General features: G+C 40.3%; 2 protein-coding genes across 2 annotated transcripts; both read left to right on the top strand.

The window, feature by feature from the left end:
- The first annotated feature begins 26 nt into the window (after positions 1-26).
- On the top strand, positions 27-3,619 carry LOC108930383 (proteasome subunit beta type-7-like). Its single transcript, XM_018745592.1, has 8 exons — positions 27-88; positions 411-504; positions 1,669-1,766; positions 1,939-2,079; positions 2,241-2,356; positions 2,902-2,960; positions 3,035-3,186; positions 3,514-3,619. Exons 1-8 carry the CDS (start codon positions 27-29, stop codon positions 3,617-3,619), a joined length of 828 nt encoding a protein of 275 aa, XP_018601108.1.
- A 2,059-nt stretch (positions 3,620-5,678) lies between these two features.
- psmb8a (proteasome 20S subunit beta 8A) lies at positions 5,679-7,991 on the top strand. Its single transcript, XM_018745591.1, has 6 exons — positions 5,679-5,822; positions 6,035-6,176; positions 6,768-6,879; positions 7,067-7,196; positions 7,437-7,641; positions 7,903-7,991. The coding sequence occupies exons 1-6, from the start codon at positions 5,679-5,681 to the stop codon at positions 7,989-7,991; spliced, it is 822 nt and encodes a 273-aa protein (XP_018601107.1).
- Positions 7,992-13,285: the final 5,294 nt, after the last annotated feature.

The following is a 13,285-nucleotide window of genomic DNA, read 5'->3' as shown; positions in this document are numbered from 1 at the left end:
TAAGATCGGGAAATTTCTTTCTTGAAATGGCGCTATCGTATATCTTAGAAACTCCGTGTCCAGGTTTTAACTTCGAAAATTCGACCAGGTAATACTTTTAACTAGAGTACGGATTGTGGATATTTGCGTGTTGTCTGCAAAAAATGATTTGAACTCCGTTCATGAAACCGAAAGTATAATAATTCTAAGAAGTACGCTTGCAAGAATAATAACGTTGTTAGGAGTTATTATTTTTTTTTCTTTTAACCTTAAAAAATACGATTGAAAGATAAACATAGCAAGTTTTCTTCTATCTCCAAAATGCAAACACACGACATGATTTTAACCGTACCAGACCAGGTTACTCAACTGTGATGCTAATTCTTCCATCATGTATCGATTGACTGTAACGTGTCGTTTTCCGTTGCCAGGAATACTGTGTTGGACGGGCTGCTCAGTGGGGGCAAGAGCAAGACTCCATCTCCTCTGAAAACAGGGACTACCATAGCCGGCGTGGTGTGTGAGGTACAGTAACAGTGTGAACAGAGTAAAACTCACACCTGTTGTTGCGCATGCATACACCCGACAGCCTGATGCTCAGGGACCGCTGTCCACAAAACATATTTATTCAATCAATGCAATTATACTCATAGATGTATTCACTGTTTTGGTGTCATCCAGGATGTCCAAGTATGCAGAACTTCTGAGCTGGCAGGGCTTTATGTTTCAACACCACTGGTGCACTGCTGTATTTGGGTAAATGAGCCCTGGTGGAAACCCTGTTCCTCGGAAATGTCTCCTTACCTTCTGTGTGTCCCTGTGTGTGTAGTGTGATCTGATAGAGTGGAGGGGACCACTTTTTTGTAATTAAAGCAAAATATGGTATAGAAGAATGTCTTGGAGTGTTACTCTTTGGTTTTGTTGGAATTTACCCTGTTTTATGCCTGGCGTTCTAATGAAGGATAAGGCCTGCTTTTCCTGCAACAAGTAAATTTAGTTAAATTGAAAATGTGAGGCATAATTTATTTTTTGATAAATAGCTTCCCAGTTGGAATCCCACACACATACACATTGTCTGAAACCACTTGTCCCGAGTGGACTTACGGCGAGCCAGAGCCTAACCTGGCAACACACGGCACAAGGCCAGAGGGGACGCATCCAGGACAGGACACCAGCCTGCTGCAAGGCACCCCAAGCAGGACTCGAACCCCAGATCCACCAGAGAGGAGGACCCGGCCAAACCTACTACGCCACCATGCCCCCTTAGCTAGAATTAGCTGTTTTTTTAATTTTTATTTTTTATAGCTCCTCTCAATACTCTATGGGAAATAAAACAAATTCCGCTGGAGTTCAGAGCCAAAGCTCTCTCTTCTCTCATCCTTGTCCACTCCTTAATGTATCTGCAAAGCAACTGCACAGTATGTAACTGCAGCAGCAGTCAACTTTAGATTTAGAATGGTCAAGATGATTTTCTGCAATGTTCTTTCCATCACCAAGACACTGAAGACATTGTGCACGCATGTACTTTTTGAGTCCTATATCTCTCATAATTTGTTTTAACGCAACTCCTGAGCTGCCAGTTAAACAGCTGTTGTCTTTCTATTCCGGTATCAGGGGTCACATGTCTGAAAAGTTCTGAAAAGTTAAATACACAAAAAGTTCTGTTTTGTTTTCTTGTTTATTATTTAGGGTGGTGTAGTGCTGGGTGCAGACACCAGAGCAACCTCCAGTGAAGTTGTAGCTGACAAGATGTGTGCAAAGATCCACTACATTGCTCCAAATATTTAGTGAGTGGCTATTGATGACAAAGCCCCATACTTAGCTTACCCTTTTATGTAGATATGTTACATAACCTGTTGCAGTTAATGTAGAGACTAACTTTTTCTGTAGATTGAGGTGTGTGTGCACCCTGGGTCTTTCTCATCAATCTTGCCTGGCTCCATCCTTGGTCCCATTCAGTTGTTGTGGTGCCGGGACAGCAGCAGACACGGAGAAGACAACGGAGCTCCTTGCTTCCAACCTCTCCATCTTCTCACTGAATAGTGGCAGGAATCCACGGGTTGTTATGGCGGCGCAGATTGTTCAGGACATGCTTTTTAGGTATGTTTATGTGTCAGTCAATACTTCAAGCTTAAGGTTTCATGTCTGTTCACTGTGCTATGCTGTGATAATTATTTGTTGCTGTACTCAGTGTGTGAGAGCATATGATTGTAGTGCAGAGAAATGTCCCTCTGTCAACTCACGCTTATCCTGTTTGGAAGGTACCATGGCCAGATTGGAGCAAATCTGATCCTTGGAGGGGTGGACTGTGCAGGAGGCCATCTGTACACTATTGGGCCCTATGGAGACATGGACAAAGTGCCATATTTGGCAATGGGTAAATGATGCAAGGAATGTCCTGGACTGGTATTGCCACAAGAAATTTCTGCAGCTATGTCTCCTTCTCCTTCTCTTGATGTAATGCATAAATTGTACTTTTGCTGAGATGTACATCACTTTGGACAAAAGCATCTGCTAAATGAATAAATGTAAATGTAAATCTGCTATATTCTAATCACTGCTAGTATTCATCAATTCTATTATTTTAATATATCCTGTAGTAGCCCATTTCTATATGTTTAAGTAACAAATATATTATTACTACGGTTTAGCTTATTCCTTTGACCAAGATGATTTACAATGCTTGACATACTGTACTAAGAAATAGCTTTCCATCCACAGCAGGACTAGGAGATCTTACACTCACCTACTAAGGATGATTTAGATTCACAAGTTCATTTGAATCATGTCTTTGAACTGTGAGGGGAAACTAGAGCACAAACTGGTACTGATGGTACAAACTGAACCATCCCCAAACCCACAGCACAGGAGCTATGAGGCTGTTGAAATTAATATTTCTTTGTTTTCATGGGTTGTGTTAAGGGTCCGGGGATCTTGCTGCTATGGCGATACTGGAAGACGGTTTCAAACCAAATATGGAGGTAAGAAGTGGTCAGTCACAACCAATTTATATGTTTTTGTTGAGCTCATATTTACACTGTCCGCTGTCTTTCAGCTGGAATCTGCAAAGAAACTGGTCCGAGATGCCATCCACTCTGGCATCATGAGTGACCTGGGTTCAGGCAACAATGTAGATATATGTGTCATCACCAGACAAGGAGTGGATTATATCAGACCTTATGAAGAATCTGTGTACAAGGACAAGAGGTATGTGCTGAAAGCCAAATTCAAAAATTTGAAAATTTCAGAAAAAAATTCTAATGGAACAGTTGAGCCAGTATACTTCATTAACTTGTCTCTCTCAGCATGGAGTTATCCTCCAGTGGAGTCCTGGTATTTCATATTTGTCCTCCGTTCAGTCAATTTAACACTGCCTTGCATTATATCAGTAACACTTTATTGTAAAACTGAAAGTTCAGTGCATCTATGCATCTGTATTTAATAACCTTTTCAATTTTGTGAGGCCTCATTCACTGCAATTATTTGTTGCTTTTCACGTATTTTATTTTTAAAACTCATCTATTTTTCTTTCAGGGAGCGAAGGTACAAGTACAAGGCAGGAACATCTGCAGTGTTGACTGAAAGAGTGATTCCCCTGGAGGTGGTTGAGGAGACAGTGCAGAGTATGGACACAGCCTGAAGCAAACCGCAGAACTGAGGACCTCAAGAACGTGTCTCTCAATAACCCTGAACAAAAGCACTGTGCTGAGATTGGACTGCTGAAACACCCTGGCAGGATATATTTATAAATGTATAAAGCAAGACCATGTACAATTAAGATCGCAAAATTCATGATTAGTTAAACATAACATTGTGAAAATGTACAACCATTAGAAAACAATACAGAATTGTACCATTACAGCTGTCAGTTTCTTTATTTGAAGTTAATAAATTCTCCAACCTCTTTGTCCAGGAACCTTGTCTTGTTTTTTTCATTGTCTATGCATTTTACTGTTACTACATCCCACTTTCTTTAGAGAAACAACTTTTAACTGACAAGCTGAACTTAAATTAAGCAGAAATATCCAGAATTTTCTTCAAGTTCAAGTTCTTTTTCTTGTCATTCCTCTATACAGCTTGTATACAGTTGAACGAAATGTCATTTCTCCTGAGACCAACCTGCAACACAGAACAGCTGACAGCTTCTTGACAGCTTCCTCATTAATACCTGAATACTCAGCATAAATCGAGCACCTCTGTAGTCAAAATACTAGGAAAACATTTTCTACATAATGATGGAATAAGAGACTTAGTAAGTAAATACTTAATGATGAGGGGGGGCGCGGTGGCGCAGTGGGTTGGACCACGGTCCTGCTCTCCGGTGGGTCTGGGGTTCGAGTCCCGCTTGGGGTGCCTTGCGACGGACTGGCGTCCCGTCCTGGGTGTGTCCCCTCCCTCTCCAGCCTTACGCCCTGAGTTGCCGGGTAGGCTCCGGTTCCCCGTGACCCCGTATGGGACAAGCGGTTCTGAAAATGTGTGTGTGTGTGTGTGTACTTAATGATGAACTGTAACTAAGTTAATGAAGTGTAACAAAACTCAGTAATATTGCAATAACATTTATTCACTTAGCAGATGCTTTTCTCCAAAGCAACTTCCAATGAGCTCTATGTAGTGTTATTAGCCCACACACCTTATTCACCGTGGTGACTCACACTGCTTGATACACTACTTACAAGGAGCTACTTATCCATGCATCAGTGAAACACACTCACTCTGTGACACTCATACACACTAAGGGGGAACCTGAACAGCATGTCTTTGGACTGTGGGAGGAAACCAGAGCACCCAGAGGAAACCCACACAGACACAGGGAGAACATGCAAACTCCACACCAGGCTGAGTGCAGATCGAACCCACATTCTCTCACAACACCCAGGCGCTGTCAGACAGCAGCTCTACTCACTGTGCCACCAAAAATAAAATAACTGCATATTCTCCCTATGTCGCCGTGTGTTTCCTCGGAGTCTCCGGTTTCCACTCACATTTCTAAGATATGGCGTTAAGGTGAATCGGTGACGCTAAATTTGCCGCAGTGTGTGTGGCTATGTATGCTGCAATGCACTGCCGTTCTGTCCAGGTTGTATCCCCCTCAGCCTTGAACCCAAAGCTTCGATAATTATAGGCTTCCGATCACCGCGATCCTGATCAGAACAACGCATTATTTAAATTGTATGGGGTATTATTATTTCCAGAGTACGTCTAAGGTAAACAGAGATGACAACAGTCAAGGGATGATATTCCAGGTTGCGACATGACAGTGATAAGGGACGAGCGCTAAGAAACCCGCCTCGCTGAATTCTTCCTAAAAATATGTGACGCGCCTCAATGTCGCCCTGTTATTGGATCTAATTTCACAAACCTGTTCCCTCATTTTTTTAGCCAGTTGGGCGGTTGCGTGTTACACGTTTGCAAAGTTAAAACACGACGGTGAAATGGTGATGTGTAACAAAACACGTTTTGCAATCATGTCAGCAATAAATAAGACACAATGTAGCGCTTGGAAAAATGTGCACTGATAGAAACGGCGGGTTTATAGAGCAATAAAATCGAAAGTAAAGAAAAATCCTTTCGGTTTCGACAGAAATTTACCGGAAGCGCATCGCCGCGATCGCGGTCCCGTTTTTACCAGGTTTTACTGTTAATGTAAATATATTGTAACGCTCATCTATCTCGGTGTTCCCTGTCTAGAGGAAACCATCATGGCTTTACTTGACGTGAGTGGGTTCGGGGCTCATTCGGACCTGCGGCTGTTCGGAGCGGCGCCCAAGCACTTTTTGGACCCGCAGAATCACTTCACCTTCAGTGTCAAAAGGCAGGAGTTCGCGGTGCCCGTGGGGGTCGATGTGAGTAAAAATGGAGGAGAAGCTGGTTTAAAATATTCTGATTTGTACTACACTGAGTGATATTTTCTGTTTTATAGCCGCTCATAACCGAGAAGAGCTGGAGTGAAAATGATCAGTTGCTCACTTGCATGGAAGGGCTCTGTTTTACACACTATGAATATTTATGCCAAAAGTCAGTGTGTATCATGTTATGTTCTGTTTGTGTGCGGCAGCCCTCCGCCTTTCTCAGGTCATGCAGCCGTGAAGGAGGGGTATCCATTGACCTGAACCATGGCACCACCACTCTGGCCTTCAAGTTCCGCCACGGGGTCATCGTCGCTGTGGACTCCAGAGCATCATCTGGAAGTTACATCGGTGCAGACTGTTTGCTTTGCGTTTTTCTGTTACAGTAGATACATTCATTATTACACCCTATATCATTTTACAGATGTATGGCATCATGTTGTAGTAAACTGATCTGGATGGTTGTTACTATAGGTGTAATAGGTGGACCCCATTTTCAAACCATCCTACTGTACACCTCGCAATATATTTACATTAATTAATTTAGCTGATGCTTTTCTTCAAGACAACTTATAATGCTGAGCTACGTAGAAGTATTAATTCACTTATTTAGCTGGGTAACCTTTACTGGAGCAATTTTGGGTAAGTATGCTCAAGGTACTACAGCTAGGGATGGGATTTAAACCTCCCTTGGGTACAAAGGCAGCAGCTCCAACCACTACACTATCAACTCCCTCCCAATATCTGTATATAAACCCACTTAGAATGAGTGCTAATATTTTTTGGTACCCCAATACCTGACAAGTTATGCTGTTATGGTTGTTATAAATGTCCCTGTTTTCATCATTTTTACTGAATCAGAAGTTACAGGTACATCACAGTGCATTTTATTGTGAATATTAATATTTTATTTGCTAATAGAGCTCAATGTATTCTTTTTAGCTTCAAAAGATGTAAACAAGGTGATTGAGATCAACCCCTATCTGCTGGGGACGATGTCGGGATGTGCTGCTGACTGCCAGTACTGGGAAAGACTGCTGGCTAAAGAGTGCAGGTCTGTGTCTGTCTCTGTGCTTCTATTTGTCTGCTTATATATGTATATCCTGGAGTTTGTTTTGTTTGTTTGTATGCTTGTTGTGTTTGTTTTTGATGTTTTTTAGTGCTTACAAGTGTGGTTGTCAGAAAGTCATATTCATAGATTGACTTTATTGGGACCCATTCTAATGCCCTTTGTGATTCAGGCTTTACAAGCTACGGAACAAGGAGCGGATCTCAGTGTCTGCTGCCTCCAAGCTGCTGTCCAACATGATGTGTGGATACCGGGGGATGGGTCTCTCCATGGGCAGCATGATCTGTGGATGGGACAAAAAGGTGCTGAAATGATAGTGTTTCTGTATCCACTTTGTTTTAAAAGTGTGCTGTGAAGGAGGAGCACTTTTAAAATGTTTTTCAAATAGAACATTTTCAAAAAGAGAGTCAATGTTTTTCTTTGATAAATATTTTAAAGTCATCTTTCCCCTAGAAAGGTTTCTTATTACCTAAAAGAGTGATTCTTTACAAAACATCATTGTCAGTTTTTCTTCAATTCATAGTGTGAAATTTCATCTCCAGGGCCCAGGCCTGTACTACGTGGATGAGAATGGTACTCGTCTCTCGGGTAGGATGTTCTCCACGGGCTGCGGGAACAGTTATGCTTATGGTGTGATGGACAGTGGTTATAGAGAAGATCTCACAGTTGAGGAGGCTTATGAGCTGGGACGCCGGGCAATCGCCCATGCGACACACAGAGATGCCTACTCTGGAGGGGTCATCAACAGTGAGTCATCATCTAATACATTTGTTTCTTTCTCTATTACCTTTGAGAAATGCATCACTCAATAAAATTGTATTAAAAATACGACAAAAATTAGTACACCTGGAACGTGGAATTAGACTTGAAGCAAATTAATGTTCTAGTCTTAAGTTGTATTCATTACCATGAATAAATGTGCATTCCTGACACTGATGATGGAAGCTAAATCGAAACAATATCACAGTTCTCAATGTTTTAACAGTGTTACTGTATGTGTATGTGCAGTGTACCACATGCAGGAGGACGGCTGGATCAAGGTGTGTCAGGAAGACGTCTCTGAGCTGATACACAAATACAGAAAAGGCATGTTCTGAACCCAGTTTTCATCATTCATCTTTGCATACCATCACTACTCTGTCAGCATGTCTAACATAAAAATAAAGACTTTTATTCTGAAAAAAGTTAGTTTTTGGCTTAATCAAGATTCAAGATCATGATTCAGGATTCAAGATTTTATTTGTCACATACACAGTTATATACACATACAACCTGTAGTGTATATAACTGTAGACTGTGCGAACAAGACAATAAATTAGAGAAACATATTTAAAAAAAGACAAGAGAGCTAAAATGTAGGAAACTGAAGTTAAAATTTAGAGAACAAAAAGTGTGCACGATATTAAATGTGCATTAATAAAGTGCAATGTACAGCACAATGAAATCAGCACAGTGCAATGTGAAATGTGCAATCAGCACAGTGAAAAAGTGGAAGACATAAAAATAAGAAATGATATAACCTGTACTTTGCAAAATGGACCAAAACTATATATACCACTAACACATTCACATTCAAGGAAAATCCATACTCTACAAAGAGAGAAATTTAAGAATAAATTGGTGTGAACCTCCTAAAAAGACATCTGCAATAATATGCAGTAACAGCAGCTATCACAAAACAGAGTTAAAAAGTAGAAGGTAGTATGAGCTCCCAAAAATTGCACTGAGTCTGTTCTTTAGATTCAGTGAGTTTTAAATGGACATGTCTAGGCATATTATACACCGAGAGGTGAGAATTTATGTGTTGGCAGAGGATCCTGGGAACTGGTATGTTTATGGTCATGATGTCTCATTTTATACAAAATTAACATAAAAGCTTCTTCAGCCCCTCTGTAAAGTGGTTTGAGTACATCCTCATTGTGGGCACTTGTTGGAACGGCTCTGGTCCCCACCCATGCAATTGCTCATATTAAAGCCTTTGTTCAAGTCTGCGCCTCAATCTCTTTTTGAGTTACACAAATTTATTCTCCTTTTCTAGGGCTGCAATAAAGTATTGTACTTGCAGGTACTTCTGGAAGTCTGTATTGGGGAGGCTGATTTTATTTTTTTAGAGGCTGAAACTCAACCATTCATTTGATAAACATTTGGATAATGTAAATTCTACCAAACATTGAAATGGGTAATGAGCTCCACAAAGCCACACCCTCCAAAAAGTCCCAGTGTTATGTAAAGTGCTGGCAGCGGGATATCCTTTGCATCTATGAGTAGCTGTTGCAGAATGGTTTAAACTCTGGGCTCTAGACTCTTTTGTGGTGACCATGGCTTTACAATGTAAGGGTTGCTTCTTGCATGAGTCCCATTCACAAAGAAAACAGCAATATTTGTGTATCCAAGTTCCATTCTGAGCAGAAGCCCTACCCCCTTCATGTCATGTGGAAGGAGGCTTTGGGATGAACACATGTGTCCTGTGGGGAATAGGTCTCATTTCTCTTTATGTTTAGATAAACATTTTTCCTTCAAAGTTATTCCACTCCCATAATACAGCACTACTGTTGTTGTTGTGCAATCATTGTAGGGAGTTGTGGGGGTTTAACGACTGCCGTGTTTTTCCAGAGCTTTTAGGCAGGTGTGTGTGCTCTATGAGTGCTGTTATCTAATGACTGGAAGATGCAGTAAAGCTCATTCTCCAACACTTCTGTCTTCCAAGTCATCTTTATGTAATTCCACTGACAGTTTGGTCCAGGCAGGCTCTTACAATATTTCTGGGCAACTTAAATATTCCATATTTAGAATATTCTATAATGTACTGTTGTACTTTATTACCATTTTAATTTATTATCTGAAGTGTTTTGTATCATTTATATACAATAATACACAGGGAAAGATGTTCAACCCCTCGTGCCAAAATCAAGGGGGGCTAGACACAAACCAACCACGCCGCAATATTCCATCCCTCCCGAAACCCCACCAAACAATTCCCTTCACAAAAAAAAAAAAAAAATAATCAGCCCACATCATGGGCAAACACCATCCTCCTTGCCGGGAGCCACCGCGTGCACTTCGTTGGGGTTGTCAAGTGGGCACCTTCCTTCGTTGATGTTTCATTGAATTGAGCCCACGACACCTCCAGAAGGCTCAACGGCGAGATCTGGCGTCCCAGACCCACCCCCCTCCATGCCCACAGTGCCATCCCAGCGACTCCACCCACAACAAACCCACCCCAACCACCAACAACCAACCAATACACCACATCAGCATATGGAGGTGACAACAAAACTCAAACCATTGATGTTCACCTAGGCGAGTACTCCCCACTCAAGTGTGCTTCCCCCAAACACCCTGGTGCCTTCTCATCCACAACCACTGACTGGATCTTTCTGCTACCTCCGACAAGCCTTTAACGGCTGCTCTTAACGACTGACCCCTAAAACCAAACTCCAACAGTAGCGACGTGGTTGATTTTGCAACAAACCCTCTAGTACCGATCTCCACTGGTCTAAACGCACTGCCAGCCTCGCTCCCTCACCTCACCAGCCAACTCAGAGTACTTCAATTTCTTCCTCTCAAAGGCATCTTCCAATGAGTCTTCGAAGGGTATTGTTAATTCAATGAAGTACACTATCCGTGCGCCCTCGGAGTACAGCACAATATCGGGTCTCAACGCCATGATCGCAATGCACTGCGGCATCTGCAGTTGTTTTCCCACGTCCGCCACCAACTTCCAGTCACGCACTTCACCCCATTTAAAACTCGTATCACCACGACCACGCGCGTGACTTATAACACTCTCCCCCTCCCGCACAAAAGAAATAAGCTTATTTCTTCCATACTGCGGGAGTGAATTAACTTCAACCTGCTTGTTCTCCAACAAGCATAGAGATATAGAGATATGTTAAAGCTAGTTGGGGTTTTTTGGATGGCCTGGGAACCAACTATAATTTCCATGAATAATGGGAAATGGGCTCCTGCTATCCACCAGATAGGAGTGTACACTCACACACGTATATATTTCTCATACAAATGGTTCTATCACTTTTTATAATTAACGTTTAACTTGTTTGCCATACATACAAAAAAATAAGGTAAATTAAACAAAAAAGCAGAGACACAAAGGCTGAAACTCCCACATGAAGAGTGCCAGTCTACAAACATCTATAGTTTGCTATGGCTACACAATTTTAGCACAAAATAATTGGACATTACAAAGTGTATGACTTCATTTTTTTATTATTCAACAATGACAATGTTTACAATGTCTAATGAGTGCAATAATTTTTTTTTTTTTAACAATCTGTAAATCACATTGGGGGTACGTTTGCCATTGTTTGTTCTTCTAAATGTTATGTGATGGTAACTTCTAACAAATAACAGTAAAAATGGGAAAACTCATGTTAAGACCCCAATACATAAAAATAAAAAATCACTGCCTACCAAAAATTCACAACAAACCAAAAATTAGAAGACAGTGCAAAGCCTACCAAAAACAACATCATTTAAAATAAAGAAAGGCATATTAAAATAATGAGACTACGCAAGCTTGTAACATCCTTCTTCTCTTCCAGTATTACAGCCTTTCATTGACAATCTCCACTTGGACCACCAGTATTCTTGTATACACTCACCACATTAGCCAACTGTAACTACAGTAAATCAAAATGAAACCCTAAGTGAAAAAAATGGCAAACATATCAAACCACCACTGATTACGGAAAGCATGTGATGCTGAAAGATCAATCACTTCAATCATCAGAGCTGCATTTTCATCTCGACACAGCTGTGTATGTCTGTGATAAAATTCTCATAACAGGACTGTATTATTCCCAAATTCCACTTGCGAAAGACCATGTTCTATAAGTTGGGTTCTTCAAATTACTTGTAGTCTTAAATCTATGTGCTGTAGTAGAACTGTATAAATGCATAACAATGTCAGAAAGAGCAGACTCAATATGTACAGTAAATTTGTGTTACTCTGTTTATATAAAGATCAGTATACGGAAAAATCTCATATACAAAGTGCTCAGAATGTACAAACCCCTTGATTTTCAGCTGCGAGGTCTGTTCTGCAGTCTGGATGACAAGGAGCTACCTGCAATTTTCATAGTTTAAGGAGAAGAGCTTATAAATATCACAGCTATTGATTTTACACTACTAATAATTTCCAGTATGTTTACTAAGAACCATCACTGAACTAAAAACAGAAATCAAAAGAAAAAACAAAACCATTAAAATTAAAAAAAAGGAACAGTAAACCAAAAAGAAAATATATGACTGAACTTTATTAAAATTTACAGGCATCTACTTTAATGTGTACAAGCAAAACTGTTGGATCGAAAAATCTTTCTATAATCCTGTGCAATTAAACATCTCTCTCTGTTGTTGAAGGCACTTCTGTTTACTCTGAGCTGTACACTGCTCTGGAAGAAAGTCTCTGCTATATGAACAACTGCAAATATATATGATATTAACCACTGTGGATAAAAAAGAGAAACAGTTGTATTAGTAACACACTCAAAGTTATGTTAACTGTACTACTTACTTGGAATAAGGCTGTCTTCAGATTTCGTCGATCCATCGTCAGAGCCTATAAAGAGAAAAAAACCAAACTCAATCCTTTTTGCTCCAGTTTAAAAAAAAAAAAAAAAAAAAGTAAAAAACCAAAAAAAGTTTATCATTAAACTTTCATAAAGTTTTAATACCAGTGAAATATGTAAGTAGTTGGGATTTTATATCAGGACTCTTGATTTTTTTTTTTTTTAAACTTTATTTATTAATTTTTTATCAAATATATCAAAACATCACAACACATAAACCAACACATCAACAACTATGTACAAAATAATCTCACAAAAAAAAAAAAAAAAAACCTCTCCTTGTACATAGTAGTGTCAGCATCCCTCCTCCCTGAACCTGTTCTTTATTCAACAGAAACGGCTAAATTTATCAGAGTAGCCTGCATAATTGACAATCTATCAAAAAGCAATTTACATTGCAGATTCCTAAACTTAGGACTCTTGATTTCTCACACATTTCAAATAAACACTCTGGTATAAATATTACTTTTAGTTTGAACGTTGAAAAGAAAGTTTGTATGTATGAAGCACTTTGACAAACTGTCAAGACTGTACCACATATCAACGTCAACAACTGCTTGTCCCGAGTGGGGCTGCGAGCGAAGGTCTAATGTGGCAGCGCAGGGCTTGAACCCCAGACCCACCACACAGCAGGCACTGGGCAACCCTGCCGCACCACCACACCACCACACCATTTTTGTTCTCTAAATTTCTGAGGGTTGCAATGTTTAACCAGAACCCCATTTTATTTATGGTTACTGACAATGAATGGAAAACTGACAAGTATAATTAAGCCCTTCAGTGGCTTATAAATTAAAATG

Source organism: Scleropages formosus, chromosome 23, assembly GCF_900964775.1.
Source record: "Scleropages formosus chromosome 23, fSclFor1.1, whole genome shotgun sequence".
In the NCBI taxonomy this organism is placed as follows: Eukaryota; Metazoa; Chordata; class Actinopteri; order Osteoglossiformes; family Osteoglossidae; genus Scleropages; species Scleropages formosus.
This window is presented reverse-complemented; position numbering and strand designations above follow the sequence as displayed.

Bases quoted from the DNA above. Each gene is read 5' to 3' on its own strand.
- LOC108930383 (XM_018745592.1), top strand. From the start codon at position 27: ATGGCGCTATCGTATATCTTAGAAACTCCGTGTCCAGGTTTTAACTTC. The intron at 2,357-2,901 runs GTAAATGATGCA...GGTTGTGTTAAG, and splicing joins AGTGCCATATTTGGCAATGG to GGTCCGGGGATCTTGCTGCT. The intron at 2,961-3,034 runs GTAAGAAGTGGT...GCTGTCTTTCAG, and splicing joins GTTTCAAACCAAATATGGAG to CTGGAATCTGCAAAGAAACT.
- psmb8a (XM_018745591.1), top strand. From the start codon at position 5,679: ATGGCTTTACTTGACGTGAGTGGGTTCGGGGCTCATTCGGACCTGCGG. The intron at 6,177-6,767 runs GTGCAGACTGTT...TATTCTTTTTAG, and splicing joins ATCATCTGGAAGTTACATCG to CTTCAAAAGATGTAAACAAG. The intron at 7,197-7,436 runs GTGCTGAAATGA...TTTCATCTCCAG, and splicing joins TCTGTGGATGGGACAAAAAG to GGCCCAGGCCTGTACTACGT.